This window comes from Rhincodon typus, chromosome 37 (assembly GCF_021869965.1).
Source record: "Rhincodon typus isolate 14 chromosome 37, sRhiTyp1.1, whole genome shotgun sequence".
Classification (NCBI taxonomy): domain Eukaryota; kingdom Metazoa; phylum Chordata; class Chondrichthyes; order Orectolobiformes; family Rhincodontidae; genus Rhincodon; species Rhincodon typus.
Genome location: NC_063368.1, coordinates 4,233,651 through 4,249,781, shown reverse-complemented (window position 1 = coordinate 4,249,781; position 16,131 = coordinate 4,233,651). Strand labels below are relative to the sequence as shown.

At 43.6% G+C, this 16,131-nt stretch overlaps 1 protein-coding gene across 1 annotated transcript; it reads right to left on the bottom strand.

Annotated features, from left to right (window-relative positions):
• Positions 1-624: 624 nt before the first annotated feature.
• LOC109934932 (noggin-like) lies at positions 625-3,030 on the bottom strand. Its single transcript, XM_048617712.1, has one exon. It carries the CDS (start codon positions 3,028-3,030, stop codon positions 2,254-2,256), a length of 777 nt encoding a protein of 258 aa, XP_048473669.1. The 3' UTR covers positions 625-2,253.
• Positions 3,031-16,131: the final 13,101 nt, after the last annotated feature.

Genomic DNA, 16,131 nt, shown 5'->3' with positions numbered 1-16,131 from the left:
TTCTCAGGTGCCTGCCTGCTCCAGTCTGCCAGAGAGAGGAGAATCACTGCCAGCAGCGTCCAGGGTGACTGTGAGATATCAGCATGACAATGGCTCTCTGGGAAGGAATGACCACAACTGGGAGATTCACACAATCCACTGGGCTCAGGGAGTGAGGATTCGAGAATAGCATGTTGTGATGTATTTACAGGAAAGACTCTGATTCCAAGTGACTTCTTCACTCCCAACCTCCCAAATTAAAAATTGAGTGATAATCCATCTTGGGCCCTGTGTCGGTGAGTCAATCAGAAGATGGAGGCCTGTGTTGTGAAGGGAGATGGGGGGAGGCGACTGAAGTAAATTCTCCCCACAAGAGGGGGGAAAGTTGGTAGTGTAGTGGTAATGTCACTGGACTAGTCAACCAGAACCCCTAATGTTCTGGGACATGGATTTAAATCCTACCAGAGCAGATGGTGAAACTGGAATTTAATTTTAAAAATCTTGAATTAAAAAAGCTACTCTAAATGGACCATTAATTATTGTTAATTGTTGTAAGTACCCATCTGGTTCACTAATGTCCTTTAGAGAAGGTAATCCACTGTCCTTTCCACAGATGCTGCCAGACCTGCTGACCTTTCCCAGCAATTTCTGTTCTTGTCCTTACATGGTATGGCTTACATGTGACTCCAGACCCACAGCAATGTGGTTGACTCTTAACTACCCTCTTGGCAATTAGGAGTGCAATAATCCATTAATGAATAACAAAAGGCAGAAAACTTGGCACCAACTGATCTCAAACAAATCCTGTAACTGCCTGGATTGGCTGCCTCACCCATACAATATTGAAGATAAAGCAAGAAAACTAATTCCAGTCAGCACTCCTCTATTTGGGGAAGGCAGGTGCAGAGATACGATATAAAAACTGAAAGAACTGCGGATGCTGTAAATCAGGAACAAAAACAGAGTTGCTGGAAAAGCTGGAAGGGTCACCGGACCCGAAATGTTAACTCTGTTTTTTCATCACAGATGCTGCTAGACCAGCTGGGCTTTTCCAGCAACTTTGTTTTTGTGCAGAGATATGGTGGGAGAGGGGTTCACTCCATCTTATTGAAACATAAGGTCTGGAGGGAACTCTCAGGGTGGATGGTGAGAGTATGTTTCTCTGATAGAGAAAGACTAAAACTAGGGAGCACAGATTAAAAATCAGGGGCCTCCCCTTTAACACGGAGCTTAGAAGAACTTCTTCTCACAGAGGGTTTTGGATCTTTGGAACTCTCTTCCCCAGAGGGTTGCGGAGGTGGGAGCATTGAATATTTTTAAAGCAAAGGCATATAGATGCTTGACTGGTCAGGGGGTTGATGGCTATCAGGTGGAGCAGACAGGAATATGGAGTTAAGGCCACAATCAGATCAGCTACGGTCTTACTGAATGGCAGAACAGGCCTGAATGGCCTATTCCTATTCCTGATTTGTATGTTCCCATGATCACATGGTTCCACAGCTCATTCACTATAACCTCAGCACAGGACGCAGGAGTTTGCCAGAGTTTACAACTGCCTTTAGCCGAGATGAGGACTTCTCAGTGCAAGCAGCCTAGTGTAGCTCAGCCGTCGCCTCACATTCTCCTTCCCCGGGCCCTCCATACCCTGCCCCATCCCTGCTCAGGAATGAATTCATTGCAGGGCACAACTGGTACAATTACATTATAACTACCCTCAACTGCCTCAATTGGATGCTGAAAAGGGGAGCGGTGTCACACTTGCACAGAGCATAAAGATGAGCCAATTTGCCTCATTTGGAATATCGGAATAAGAGGAGGCTGTTCAGCCCTTTGAGCCTATTCTGGCATTGAACTAGACCATGGCTAATCTGTGTCATAACTCCATCAAAGCACCTTGGTTCTGTAACCCCTGACCCCCTTGCCTAATAAAAATCTACCCATTCCAATTTAGAAATGTTCAATAGAGGCTCCACCCTCGACAACATTTTAGTAGAGGAAGGGTTCTAGATTTCTCTGTGTAAAGAATGCTTCTGGGCATCACCCCCGAATGGCCTGGCTGGAATTTTAAGATCCTACCATCTTCCCTTGTTGTGGACTGAGAAGTAAAACATAAGTTTCTGTCCAGTGACCCTCTGATCATCTCGAAGACAAGATTACATAGTTCCCTGATCTAACTGTAGTTTGAGAGCTGGGAGATAGCCCTGGCTGGGTTCTGCACGGTGTTTGAAAAGGATGAGGGGTGGGGGCAGGGGATGAACAGCCAGCAGGATGGCTTCACCGACAGGAGCACTTGCAAGCGGTCACTACAGGGTATGGTACCTGCCTCCAGGTGCACTGCTGCGATGCTCTCACTCGCTCCTTCACGGTCCAGCAGTGCCACACCAGCAGCTTGATGTGCATCCACTCGGCTTGTGAGCAACTCATGCCCGGGGGCCAGGAGCAGCTGGCCCGGCCCCTGTCGCAGTCGGTGTGCCTTACCCACCTCGGCCAGAAGACGGCCCCCAGGTCCACCCACCAGGACGTGAGGGGACAGCTGGCCTCCCGCACCATCCAGCGCCTCCACTGGGCTTTAGCAGCCTCGCTGGCCATGCCGGCCGGTTCCAACCGCCGTGCCTCCTGCCAGAGCTTCCCGCGCAGCCGCAGTGCTGCGGCCGCGAGCTCGCTGCTCAGCTGCAACAGGTCGTCACGCTCGCTCTCGTTTCTATGGCGACCCGTAACCGACATCCAGAAAGGGTCGAAGGCGGGACCGAGGAGCTTCCGGAGCCTCTTCGAGTCAAGGTGCTTTGGTCTCGGTGAGTAACGGTAATGGTCGTCACTCAGGGTGAGGGAGTAGGGCCGGACGCTGTTCGAAGCCTTCATCCTGCTCCAAGCGCTCTCGGCCTCGGAGCCTGGGCGCGGAGTGGGCCGGAGCCGGATACCCGGCCTTCCCGCCTGGGCGTCCGGAGAGTGACTTCGCGGCTGTGCTAACAATCCGGACTGTACGAGGAGCAAAACGATAATGGCCTGACAGGGAAAGAGTGTCGCAACTGTGTGAGAAACCTCCCGAGGCATCTGCGCCGGTGTCTGTTACGTCCCCCCAGTCCCCGAGCGGCTGAGTGAGTTTCAGGCACCGGAGGCTCCATTTAAACCCTCACATTATCGCCGTAGCCTTGACAATCGCACACAGCAGAGCAGGGGAGAAAGCTGTCGAGTTCATAGACATAACACTGAAGTGACAAAACACCCAGCAGAGGAACGACTAACCTTCGGCACCAAGCTCGTTGTAGGTGGGTGGCCCGTCCTTACAGAGCCCCCCACCCCTCACCCCGGCTCTCAGATCACTGCTGCAGGTCTGGCATAATTTCAGCATTTGCGAATGACACAGAACTTGGAAATACAGTCAGTTCTGCTATAACGCGTGTTCCGGTAACCGCGAATCGGCTATAACGTGACTGACCATTAGGGGAACGCTATTTCTCCAGCGCGAAGTTGTGTTGGCTATAACGTGTTTGGTGGGCTTTGTCCTGAATGTGCACAATGTTAGCACCGAAAGATTCTCCACGCTGCGTCCCGTGATTGTTTTACAGACTTTGTCGTGAAGCGCTTTCTGTGAGTACAGTACTCCATGATTTTTGTTTTTTGTTTGCAAATTTTGCCGTATTACCCACAAAAATGCAAGGGCAAAGTGACAAGAGCGTTAGCAAGAAGTATCCTGATGATAAAGTTGCAGGTGGTGAACGTAAGAGAAAGGCTATAACACTGGGGGAGAAGCTTGATATTATAAAGCGTTTTGAGCGTAATGAGAGAACATGTGATATAGTTCGCATAACTGGAATAAAGGAATCTACCTTACGCACCATTAGAGACAATGCAGAGAAGATTAAAGCAAGTTGTATTGCAGGAACAAGTCTGAGTGCTAGCAAATCTGTGAGGTCACGAACAAAGGAACTTGAGGAGATGGAGCGGATTCTAAGTGTGTGGATAGAAGATCAAATCAAAAAGCGATCTGGGACCACCTTTCTCATGATAAAAGAGAAAGCCTTATCAATTTATGAAGATCTAACAAAAAAAGCTGAAAATCCTGCAGATGTGCCTGCCTTTAGTGCTAGCAGTGGCTGGTTTGCTGGTTTTAAGAACCGCTATGATTTTCATAATGTAAAGTTATGTGGCGAAGCTGCCAGTGCAGATGAGAAACATGCAATGGCATTTATTCCCATTGTAAAAAAATTAATTGATGAAGAAGGCTACAACTTAGATCAAATTTTCAATTTGGATGAGACAGGTTTATACTGGAAGCAAATGCCATCAAGAGCCTACATTTCTATGATTGAAGCAAATGGTCCAGGCTTTAAGGTGGCAAAGGATCGTATGACTGTGCTGCTGGGTGCCAATGCCAGTGGAGACTTAAAGCTTAAGCCTGTGGTAGTGTACCATTCTGCCAACCCACGAGCCTTGAAAGGTTGCCTTAGGTCTACTCTAGGCGTCTACTTTAGGTCAAGCAAAAGAGGTTGGATGACAGGGCAAATTTTTTCAGACCTTATTGTTGATGTTTTGGAAGATGTTTTTAGAAAGTATTGCAAGAAAAAAAATTTGGATTTCAAGATTCTCCTCATCCTGGCTAATGTGCCAAGCCATCCTCCTACCATTGGTGAGCTTTCTGAAAACATCAAAGTGCTATTTCTACCCCCAAACACAACCTCTCTCCTTCAACCCATGGACCAGGGTGCAATAGCAGCTTTTAAAGCTTATTATTTAAGGCACACATTTAAGAGGCTGATTGCAGCCACTGAGGGGGATAAGGACAGTGTTCTTCAATTTTGGAAGAGCTTTAATATCAAGAATGCAATTGACATTATTGTGGAGGCCTGGGGTGATGTCAGTAAGGACTGCTTGCATGCAGTTTGGCGGAGGCTTCTCCCAGATTTTTTTCAAGATTTTAAAGGCTTTGATCCATCAGGGGAGCTCCCAAGAATTAAAGAACATTGTGTTGATCTTGCAAAGCAAGTTGGATTTGAAGAAGTGGAGAGTGACAATGTTGAAGAGTTGCTCGAGTCCCATTATGAAGACCTTTCTATAGCTGATATACAACAACTTGTTGCTGAGGGGGATGTGGAAGCTGAAGAAGTTGAAGTCCAGGATGCAGCACCACGAGAGCTTTCCACTTTTGTTTTGTCTTCTATCCTAAGGGAAATTGAGAAGCAGTTGCAGCTCTTAGAGGACAACGATTACAATGCAGAACGTAGCAGAGTAGCAGTTCGTGGAATAAGATCTTATTTGGCACCCTATGAACAGCTTCTTCATGAAAGAAGGAAAAGAGCAAAGCAGCAAAAACTAGATGTCTTTTTGAAGTCAACCCCCAAGAAACAGTCAGAAGACAAAGAACCACAGCCATCCACTTCTGGACTAACTATTTTTCACCCTAACCTGTTTATGTACAAACATAAACAATCAAAATCAATTTACCTCATAATCCTGAATAAACTACAATAACGGAAAACTAATGACAAAATCTGGTTAATGTGGCTCGCTTGAGCATGTGATTTCCCCCATATTGACCAATTGTTAGATAGAGGATTGGATCTCAAAGCTGGATGACCAATAGGAAGGATGTTCTTGGAGACCTTGAAGCTGGAACCCTTCTCCCTGCAGCTCAATGATAGACTTCACTGTGTCTGTTTGGTAGGTTTTCCCATCAGGATGAATATAGGATAACCAAAGTAAGATCCACCGTTGACTCTAATTGCCAGCATTATATCCACAGCATTTTAACAGATAAAAGCCTCGTCAGAGACAACAGCCCCATTGTTTCTCCTTAATACTTCATCTCCTATCTTTGAATAAAATCACATGGTACTTATTTTACTGTTCATTTTGAATTTGCCTTTGTTTTCAAATCTGGGGATATGGTGCATCATGTGTATAAACCTAAATTCTATTAACTGTATTAATATGTGGATTAATCAGAATTACACAGTCTTCAGTGAATTTGTCGAAGAGGACATGTACATCCACACTTTCCAACCTCTTACCATTTAAGAAATATCTGAACATCTATCCCTCCTTCCAAAGTGGATAACTTCACATTTTTCCACATTATTGTCCATCTGACATACTCTTGCCTATTTGCTAGATCTATTCATATCTTTCTGAAGCCACTTAACATCTTCACTTAGCTTTGTATGATCTGCAGGATTGAAAATAGTACATTGGATCTTCACCTCCAAATCATGGGTATATATTGTGTGCAGCTGGAGGAGGAAGTGCTAATCCTTGCAGTACACCGGTAGTCACAACCTACTAATGTGGGAATGACCAATTATTCCTACTCTCTAATTTTTGGCTAATGGCTAGAAAACAATCTATCACATTACATTATCTCCTTCCCCATAAGCTTTAATTTGTAATGGACTTTATCAAAAGTTTTCTTAGAGGGGAATGTAGAATTCAAAACACAAACAAGACATTATTGAATTCAATAAAAAACGAAAGAACTGCAGATGCTGTAAACCAGGAAACAAAATAGAAAGTTGCTGGAAAAGCTCAGCAGGTCTGGCAGCATCTGTGAAGGAAAAAACAGAGTTAACGTTTCGGGTCTGGTGACCCTTCCTCAGAATTATTGAATTAATTTGTTCATTGAACAAATTACTGAATGGCAAAGCAGCCTTGAGGCTGAATGGCTTTCTCTCCTAATTCGGATGCCTGCACTGATTGGTACCCCTAAACATTAGCAAAAATGTAGATGTAATTTTTTTTGCACTTTCTTCCATATATTATGGCAACTGAAATGGTGCACATCACAATGCTGAGTTGTGTATCAAATGATCATTGACAAACTGTGGATTGCTCGCTGCTGTACATACCTGATTGAACAGTAGGAATATTTAGTATTTCCAAACCAGTTGGGATATATTGTTACTGATTTCTCAGAAGTCCAGAATCCAAGAACCGAACTGACTGTGACGTGTTTAGTTGTAGTTCTGACTAAGTTGTTGGCTTCACTTAGCTGTCTTTAAACTATTGACCAGACTGGATTTTGTGAAGACTTCTTACCTGGGATGGCTATAGGCTCTTGCGACTTTTCCTCGAACTTTGTCAGTACCAGAAACAACAATTTGCAGTGTCGTGGAAGAAGGAGTGAGATTCCAAAAGCTTGTGTCTTCAAATAAATCTGTTGGACCATAACCTGGCATTGTGATTTTTGACCTCATGGTTTTACACTCCTCTTCAAACCTGAGATGTGGTCTTCTCTTGAAGCACATGCTTTGTAGTAAATGTTGTTCAAACGATGATTAAAGGTTGCAGGCTGCAGCAGACAGTTTGAGCTCCTGGACTTCATCAGAAACTTAAATTTGACCTCAGTGCAGCCCAAGCTTTCTGCCCAATGAAGCGGTAAGCTACTCCATGACAAGGTGTAGCTGCTTTTACTCAGATTTGAGGAGGATTTGTTTAAATGGTATCTTGGGTCTGCTTTGTTTGTAAGGCTATTCCTGGCTCTGAAGTAGTTAGATTTTTTTTCTGTTAGTTTCTTTTCTACATCACCGTGCTTTTCCTCTATCTGGTCCAACACGCCTGTTGTGTCAGGTGGACTTTCATTCCCATCTTGTATATAACCACTGTCCATACAGACTGAGAGATTTGAGACAAATGATTTCATGTAATCTCTAGATGTTACAGATATTGTAGATATCATGGAATCCTGCTCATTTTCAATTGCATCCTCCCCTTCCTCCTCAAACTCCTCTTTGTTATTATTATTGTTAGTCAAGGGAAGTAATGCTGTGTCAGGAATCTCTCACTCTTTCAGGAGGAGTTCACGTAAAACATTTAAAATAAAGTAACAACATCTGGTTACAGCACGACATACTAATATTCTTATTAACGTATCTGATTCGAGACCATCTCTTTGCTTACCAAAATTATCTTTGTCTCAATGGTAGCTATAGCAGTTGGCAACTAACAATGGAATTGTTTGCAGCTTAGCTATCACATTCTGGCCTATTGAAGATTACATGAAGGCATTAGTCATTTCATTTCACATAATAAAAAGTGCCAATTAAAAGCTAAGTTCTAAAGTTATTGGGTTCCAAATAACACTCTTTCAAAATGCTTTTTTTTCACAAATTCAGTGCCACTTTAACACAGAGTGAAATGGAATCATCAGGTGGAACTTTGCAAGACTCCAGCCACTGGGACTCAACATACAGCAGGTAACACACTGAGGTTATGCAGGTACACCGCCTATTCACAATGGTTCAAAAATAAACAACAGCAGAAACATTAAAAGGGCCATTAATTGAGAAAAATGTTTTAGATGATTCACTGATAAATATCAGACAAAAATTGCCACCGAGCTAAGAATAAAGGTTTTGGAAGGGTTGTCCAACAGCCAGATTCATTGAAGATACCTGAAGATGATGATGGTGGTGATGACCCTCAGCCCCTGCATTAACAACAGAGCAACCTCAAAATCTCCTTCCCCCATCAAGTCATCTTGACATTTTTCAAGGTAACGTGTTAAACTTACTTTTATTTCATTATTAGATTTGAATTAAACAGTTATTCAAACTGTGCTATTCTTTGAGTAAGGCTATTGAGTGATTTTTTTTTTTTTCATGGTCTGTCCCTAACCCTGCTTTTCCCCTCGGCCTCATTTTATCAACAGCGCGATTTTCTGTAATGCGATGTTGCGCAGGAATGCAACTATCGTGTTATAGCAGATCTGACTGTATTCTGAACTTGTGAGGAGGATTGTGATAGACTTCAAAGGATCACAGACTGGGTGCTTGGGGGAAGCAAGCAGCAAATGAAATTTGATGCAGAAAAGGATGATGTGACACATGGATAAGAAGCAAAGGTAAGATGAAATAGAGAACACAATTCAAAAGAAGGTGTAGAGGTACAGGGACCTGAACACTATGGGCAATTTAACATGGCCAATCCACCTAACCTGCACATCTTTGGACTGTGGGTGGAAACTGGAACACCCAGAGGAAACCCACAGAGACACAGAGAACGTGCAAATTCCACAGACAGTCGCTCGAGGGTAGAATCAAACCCGGGTCCCTGGTGCTGTGAGGCAGCAGTGCTAACCAATGAGCCACTGTACCGCCCCAGATGTTTGGTCTCTCTCCTAGATCATAAGCTGTCTGCCCACAAGTTCATATGACATTATCATATTGGTGGAGCTTATAGCACTCCTCAGTACCTTTCAGAGTCCTATGCAACATCGCCTACCCAAGCAATTTTTCTATTATTTGTATTATACATTTATATGTGTAATTACATTTACTATTACGTTGTCTCTTTCGCCTTCCCACCACCCACAAAGTCCCTGACTGTTCAATTTCCAGCAACGTGGAAGGTTCTGCTATCCTCCCATTATGCATTCTCTCCAATTTTAAAAACTGGCAGTTTGCTTAGGTTGAAGACTGTTGACTTTGATTCTTTTCCTGACAGCCTGAGGTCTGCAGGTCCCTTACTTTATCAAGTTCCCCATACAAAGGAGTTAATGTTCCTGTGGTACATTGTATGATCCAGTGGTCAGTACAAATATGATCTCTGCTGGGCATGCAGCTCCTTAGATGACTATCTTTTCTTAACCTTCATCTGTAGCCCAGTCCTAAATGTGACAAACATCTTGCATGGTAGTACCTATTGAAGCGTGTGCCCTATTGTGCACAATCACACTACTCCTTATGTAAGTCATCATATTACTATCAACATAAATATAGTATCAATACCTTTAATAGGATGGAGAGCTCAGTTTATGCAGAGAGGTGTGTGAGAACTCTGAAGTTCATGCCCGTCAGCAGCTCTGATGGTGCTGGAGTGCATTGGAGTAATTTAACAGTCCTGTGTAAAAGTTGCTATTCGTCTTTTAAGTGAAACTTAATGTTCATGACCCCACCCTTGGTTTCCCCCATTTGGTTGTAGGTATCTTTAACTGAACTTGTGACATGTTCAAATCGTAAACTGACCCGTGACTTGGCTGAAGCTCTCACCAGAGTCATTGTCTAAAACAACCACAGCAGCGATACAAGGATAGCTCATGTATGCCTCAGATAATCATCACCACGGTCATAATAAGCAACTTCCTAACCTCTATCCATTAAGAGAAATAATCGATGAGAATAAGGTAAAACTTTCCATGAAAAACAAGTGCCCACAGTTTGGTGGTAGTTGTGGGTCTCACTGTTCTGGTCCTTGGATGGCGCAAGTCTCGCAGTTAGCAATGAGATCATCCTTGAAGATCTAAGGCACCCATTCTCTGCCCTGCCTACCGGGTCAAAAACACCAATTTCCTGCAAGTTTATTCCCCTCAAAGCCCGTCAAATTTCTTTTGTAATCGTGTTTCCAACCCCTCATAAACAGCAGATTCTATGAACTTCAACACGAGCTGCGTTTGAAAATGTATCTTCCTTTCGTTCCCTGTGCTCCTTCTGCAATTCCCTGTGCATTCCCCATGCATCTTCCACACATTCCATGTGCATCTTCCTCGCTTTCGCTGTGCATTCCCTGTGCGTGCTCCACGTGTTCCCCGTGTGTCCTCCATTCGTTCCCTGCGCCTTCCCTGTGCGTGTTCCACACATTCCCTGTTTATAAAGGTTTCGATAACCTCGTTTTTGTACTCAATGCTTAGGATCCTATATATTTTGCTTATGACTCTCTCAATATGTCCTACCACTTTCAAAGATCATACTCATGAACCCCCAGGCCCCTTTGTCCATGCATACTGTTTAAAATAGGGCCATTGAGTCTTAAAAATCCTGTTCAAGTTCTTTTCCCCATTCTTTTGAAGGCCACTATTGAGCAAATTAAAGGTCCACTTAGAAGGAAGTTAGTTAAGTGGCTATGAGGGTCAGACTCTGAAGAAAGAGCTTGGGAGGAAGATAAGTTTTGAAATTTTGGTCTGGCAGACAATGCTTAGAGTCACTCACAGAGAAAAATAACATACAGTTTGAAAGACTATATACAGTCCAAAAGTGAACAGTTCTGATGAAGAGTCACTGGTCGTGAAACATTAACTCTGATTTCTTCACAGACGCTGCTAGACCTGCTGAGCTTTTCCAGCAACTTCTGTTTTTGTTTGATTTACAGCATCTGCAGTTCTTTCAGTTTTTAGTTGGAAAGAATTGATGAGGGGGTTTGATCAAGAATAGACATCTAGTGATCAGTATGGTCACTACATACAATCAGAAAGAGAAAGTTGGACAGCTCCACACAATGGAAACAAAGACCTGGCAGCCTTGACTTGGCAACAGGTGAAGGAGAAATCAAAAAAGGAGAAAACAAGAGTGAAAACAGAAGTGGAAGATGTACTATACGATGCATGGAGAATACTGAGGTGTGGACTGAACAAGGTTTGTGGAAATCCAGAGAAGGAGCAAGACCATATCAAGGGCAACAGTGACCGCAGGCAAATAAGATAAGTGCACAAGGAAAAATAAAATCCAAAAGATAGACAGATTTGATGAAGAAATTTTGGAGGAGACTTGCATGGAGCAGCAACACTGACATTGAGTGTAGTGTTGAATGGTCTGTTTCTGTGCTGTGGACCATGACAGTTACCTTAAGTCCAAAAATGATGGATTGGGGTTGGGTGGGATGTTAAAATGTTTCAAATTTCAAACTTGAGCTAACCCACCTCAGACCTGCGTTCGCCCAATTTTAGTAGAGAAAGTCGGGCCACCAATCCAATGTTTGGAGACGAGTCAGTTGCTGAAAGCATTTTAGGAATTTGCGTGCTCTTGCTATATCAAGGTTTTTACTTTTCAGTCATATCAGATGTGCAAAAGGAGGTGAGAGGGCTGGAATTATGAGGTAAATGAGCACACTGAACACAGTGCTACTTAATAATTATCCAGAATCAAGACAGTGCTGAAATCTTTAAATCTGACTGAAATTAAAGTGGCTCACGTTCTATAGCACTCACTTGATCTGTGTACGGGTTTCTGGACCCAAGAATAACCTTACAATGATGTCACAGAGCTGCACGTCACTGGGTAAAGAGTAGCGTAGATGGAGTTAGAAGACACTCCACCCTCTGGAACAAGGAAGACTTAGGTAAGCATTGGAAGACGATGGATTAGTCTTCATCTAAAGTCACCATAAATCAGAGTCTATGATTACCATGTATAGCATTATTTAGTATTAATGTACAATAAACTCTGAAGTTTAAACCTGAAAATAGTTCTTGCTGCTGCCTTAAACAGTCTGCAAGGAACCTAAACTACATAATTAAAGAATTTGAACTTGTGATAACAGCTGTTAAGTCAACCAATTCTCCCTTCTCCATGCATTCTCATGTCCTCCTGAATCTCTGTTTCACTGAATCCTCCACTATCAACATTAACTAGAAACTGAATTGGACCAGCTACGTAAATATAGTGGCTGCAAGAGCAGTTCAGAGGCTAGGAACCTTGCAACAAATAACTCGCCTCATGCCTTCTCAAAGCTTGTCTGCCATCTACAAATTTTAAGTCAGGAATGTGTGGGAATGCTGCTCATTTGCTTGGTTGAGTGCAGTTCCAACACTCCAGATGCATCCGGGACAAAGCAGCCCACTGTTCACCTTCAACATTCACAACTTTCACCCCTGATGCAGAGGCAGCAGTGTATACCACATACAAGATGTAACTATTCATCATGCCGCCTTCAACTGTACCTTACAAACCCACAACCTCGTATCACCTAGAAGAATAAGGGATGTATGGGAATGTCAGCAACCTGTAAGTACCCTTTCAAGCAACTCTCCATACTGCAAGTAAGTATGATTGCCATTCCTACATTATTGCTGGATCAAAATCCTGGATCTCCTCTCCTAACAGCTCTGTGGGTTTTCCTACTCTCAAGGACTGCACAGTTAAAGAAGACAGCTCACCACTGTCTTCTCTAGGGTAATTTGGGATTGCCCATTCACAAAGGCCATATCCCGTCAATGAGTATAAAAAATTTTGAGCAGAATCTTCTCAGCCCCTGCACAACTTGGGCTATGGCAAGAAATGTGGGAAAATCAGGTGGGAAGTCCAGCGAGACCCATCTTGAGGCCAAAAAGTCACTTTTTCCAACCAGGTCCTGGACAGTGAGAGGAGATTCTCTCTTGTGAGTAGCAAAAGGCCTATTGCCATGAATTATTGCTCATTATTGCCTTTTTTGTTACTTCTGGCCTCATTAATATGCAGTAACCCATTCTACCATCCCCTGGATAGAAATTAGATGCTGAGAATTCCTAGCATGGAAGTCCAAGTGGTTACCTGGCAACTCTAGCTTGCCATTTGCTCCTCCAGACATTTATCTAACACTTGGCACCAACATCACAGTCCTGCTGTGTGGACAGTGACTGGGCACAGCCCACGTCTACAGACATTGGCATCCAACACATACCAGCCTCTCCATATCATCATGGCACAACTTCAGTCCACTTACAGGATGATTTTGCATTAAATGCTGCATTTTAGAGTGCACCAGCTTGAAAAGTTGCTGTCAGGATATTTTGTGTCTGAGGACAGTCATGTAGCTCATGAATTGGACTAGGCTGCATCTTGGGGCTTCTTGCTGTCTGTCTTCATATTCATTCATTTTGCACAGCCTGATCTTTACAGCGTTCCCACCATGCCTTGCCTTTGTTTTGCATGTTGCACATCTGAAAGACCTTAAAAGGTTTATACTACTTCTGTCTTGTCTTACTTTTCTGAAAGCAGACACAAAGCCGGGCAATTTTCATTCTTGTCAGCACTCATCTGTCAAGGGGTGAACATGTTACTCAATAGCTTCATGCTCTGTCAATTTCTCAAATATAGCATACACCAGCAACCTACACGGCAAGCACATTACATGTGCGTCAACCAAATGGCCATGCCTCATAGTTGAAGGGGATTAGTTATCAGTTAAGTGGGGGAGAATAGGAGGTAATGCTGTCATCACCAAGGGTTCCCAATACAGTCAGACAGGATCAGCATCTGTTCATAGTCCAGGGACCTGGACACAGTCAGTCAATTGACAGCATCAAACGGCCATGTATTAACATCTACATGATCTCCTGAACATAACCTATCAATAGGAAATGGCTCCTAGAGTGGGCCAAGTCAGTGTTTTATTCATTCTCAAAATGCAAGTTCAACTTCTGTCACAGTGGGTAATGTCCCTACCTCTGCCAGAAGCTCCAGGTTCAAATCCCATCTAAGGGCCAAGAAACATGTGTTCACAACATGGTCAAATCAAAAGCAGTGTGAGAAAGATCAATTAGAAAGCTCAGTTCATTTTCAGTGTGAACATTTTGAATCAACTTGATTTCACACATTTCTGGCAATGGTGGTACTTAAACGTGGACTTTTTGGCCCAAAGCAAGGACTCTGTAAATCTTTCCAACTACAACACTGGCATTGAGCCAACAATGTGGAAAATTGACCACGAATATTCATACACAAAAAGCATGATAAATCCAACACAGCCAATTACTGCCCTACCAGACTACCCTCACTCATCAGTAAAGTGAGAGAAAATGTCATCAACAGTGCTACCGAGCAGTGCCTGCTGAGCAATTACCTGCTCACAGATGCAAATTTAAGATCCACCATGGCTGCTCAGCTCCTGACCTCATAACAGACTTGGTTCAAACATGGACAAAAGAGCTGAATTCCAGAGATGAGGTAAGAGTGAGTGCTCTTGATATCAAGGCCATATTTGAACAAATATGGCATCAAGGCAACCAACAAAACCAGAGCTGATGGAACACAGGGTGAAATCTCTTCACTGGTTGGACTCACAACTGGAACATCAGAAGATGGTTGTAGTTGTTGGATGTCAGTCACCTCAGCTCCAGGACATCTCTGCAAGAGTTCCTCAGGGTAGTGTCCTAGGCCCAACCATCTTAAGCCGCTTCATCAATGACTTTGCCTCCATTGTAAGGTCAGAGTGAGAATGTTCACTAATAAGGGACGTTGTATCAACTCTTAGATACTGAACAAGTTCAAATAAAACAAGATCTGAACAATAGCCAGACTTGGGCTGAAAAATGGCAAGTAACATTTGTGCCACACAAATGCCAGGCAGTGATGATGTCCAATAAGAGACAATCTAACCACCGCCCTTTGATGTTTAGTGGTGTTACCATCTGAATCCCACTATTAACATTCTGGGGGTTACCACTAACCAGAAATTGAGCTGGAATTGCCTTATAAATACTGTAACTACAAGGACAGGTCAGAGACTAGAAATATTGCACCAAGTAACTCACCTCCTGACTTCTGAAAGTCTGTCCACCATCATCATCGGAGCTGCAATGTGGCTCAGTGGTTAGCACTGCTGCCTGACATCACCAGAGATCTGTGTTTGATTCTACCTTCAGGCAACTGTGCGGAGCTTGCACATTCTCCCCATGTTTGTGTGGGTTTCCTCCAGGTGCTCCAGTTTCCTCCCACAGTCCAAAGAGGTGGATCAGCCATGGAAAATGCAGGGTTGTAGGGATGGGGGAGGTGGGATGCTCTTTGAAGGGCCAGTGTATACTCAATGGGCCAAATGGCCTGTTTCCACGTTGTAGGGGTTCTATGATTCTATCTACAAGTAAGCAATGTGATGGAATACTCTCCACTTGCCTGGATGAGTGCACATTCCACAATGCTCAAGAAGCTTGACACCATCCAGAACAAAGTAGCCCAGTAGGTGCAGTGCGTTCTATCCACAAGATGCATTGCAGAAATTTGCCTAAGATCCTTAGACAGCACCTTCCAAAGCCATGACCACTGACACCTGAAGAAGGAGTGAAACTCCAAAAGCTTGTGTCTTCAAATAAACCTGTTGAACTATGACCTGGTGATGTGTGATTTTTGACCTTGTCCATCTAAAAGGACAAGGAAACACCACCTTCTGCAAATTTCTCTCCAAGTCACTCACCATCCTGACTTGGAAATATGTCACCATTCCTTCAGTGTCGCTGGATCAAAATGCTGGAATTCACTCCCTAATGGCATTGTTGGTCTACCTACAGCACATGGACTGCAGCAGTTCAAGAAGGCAGCTCACCACCACCTTCTCAAAGGCAGCTAGGGACAGGCAATAAATGTTGGCCCAGACAGTGATGACTATGTCTTACAAGTGAATTTTTTTTAAAATGCCAATGGTAGGCAGTAAGAATGGGAGAGAAAAGTGATCAGCTTTGTCATGGAAAGTATAGTG

Coding starts and splice junctions, on each gene's coding strand:
- LOC109934932 (XM_048617712.1), bottom strand. CDS start 3,030: ATGCCTCGGGAGGTTTCTCACACAGTTGCGACACTCTTTCCCTGTCAG.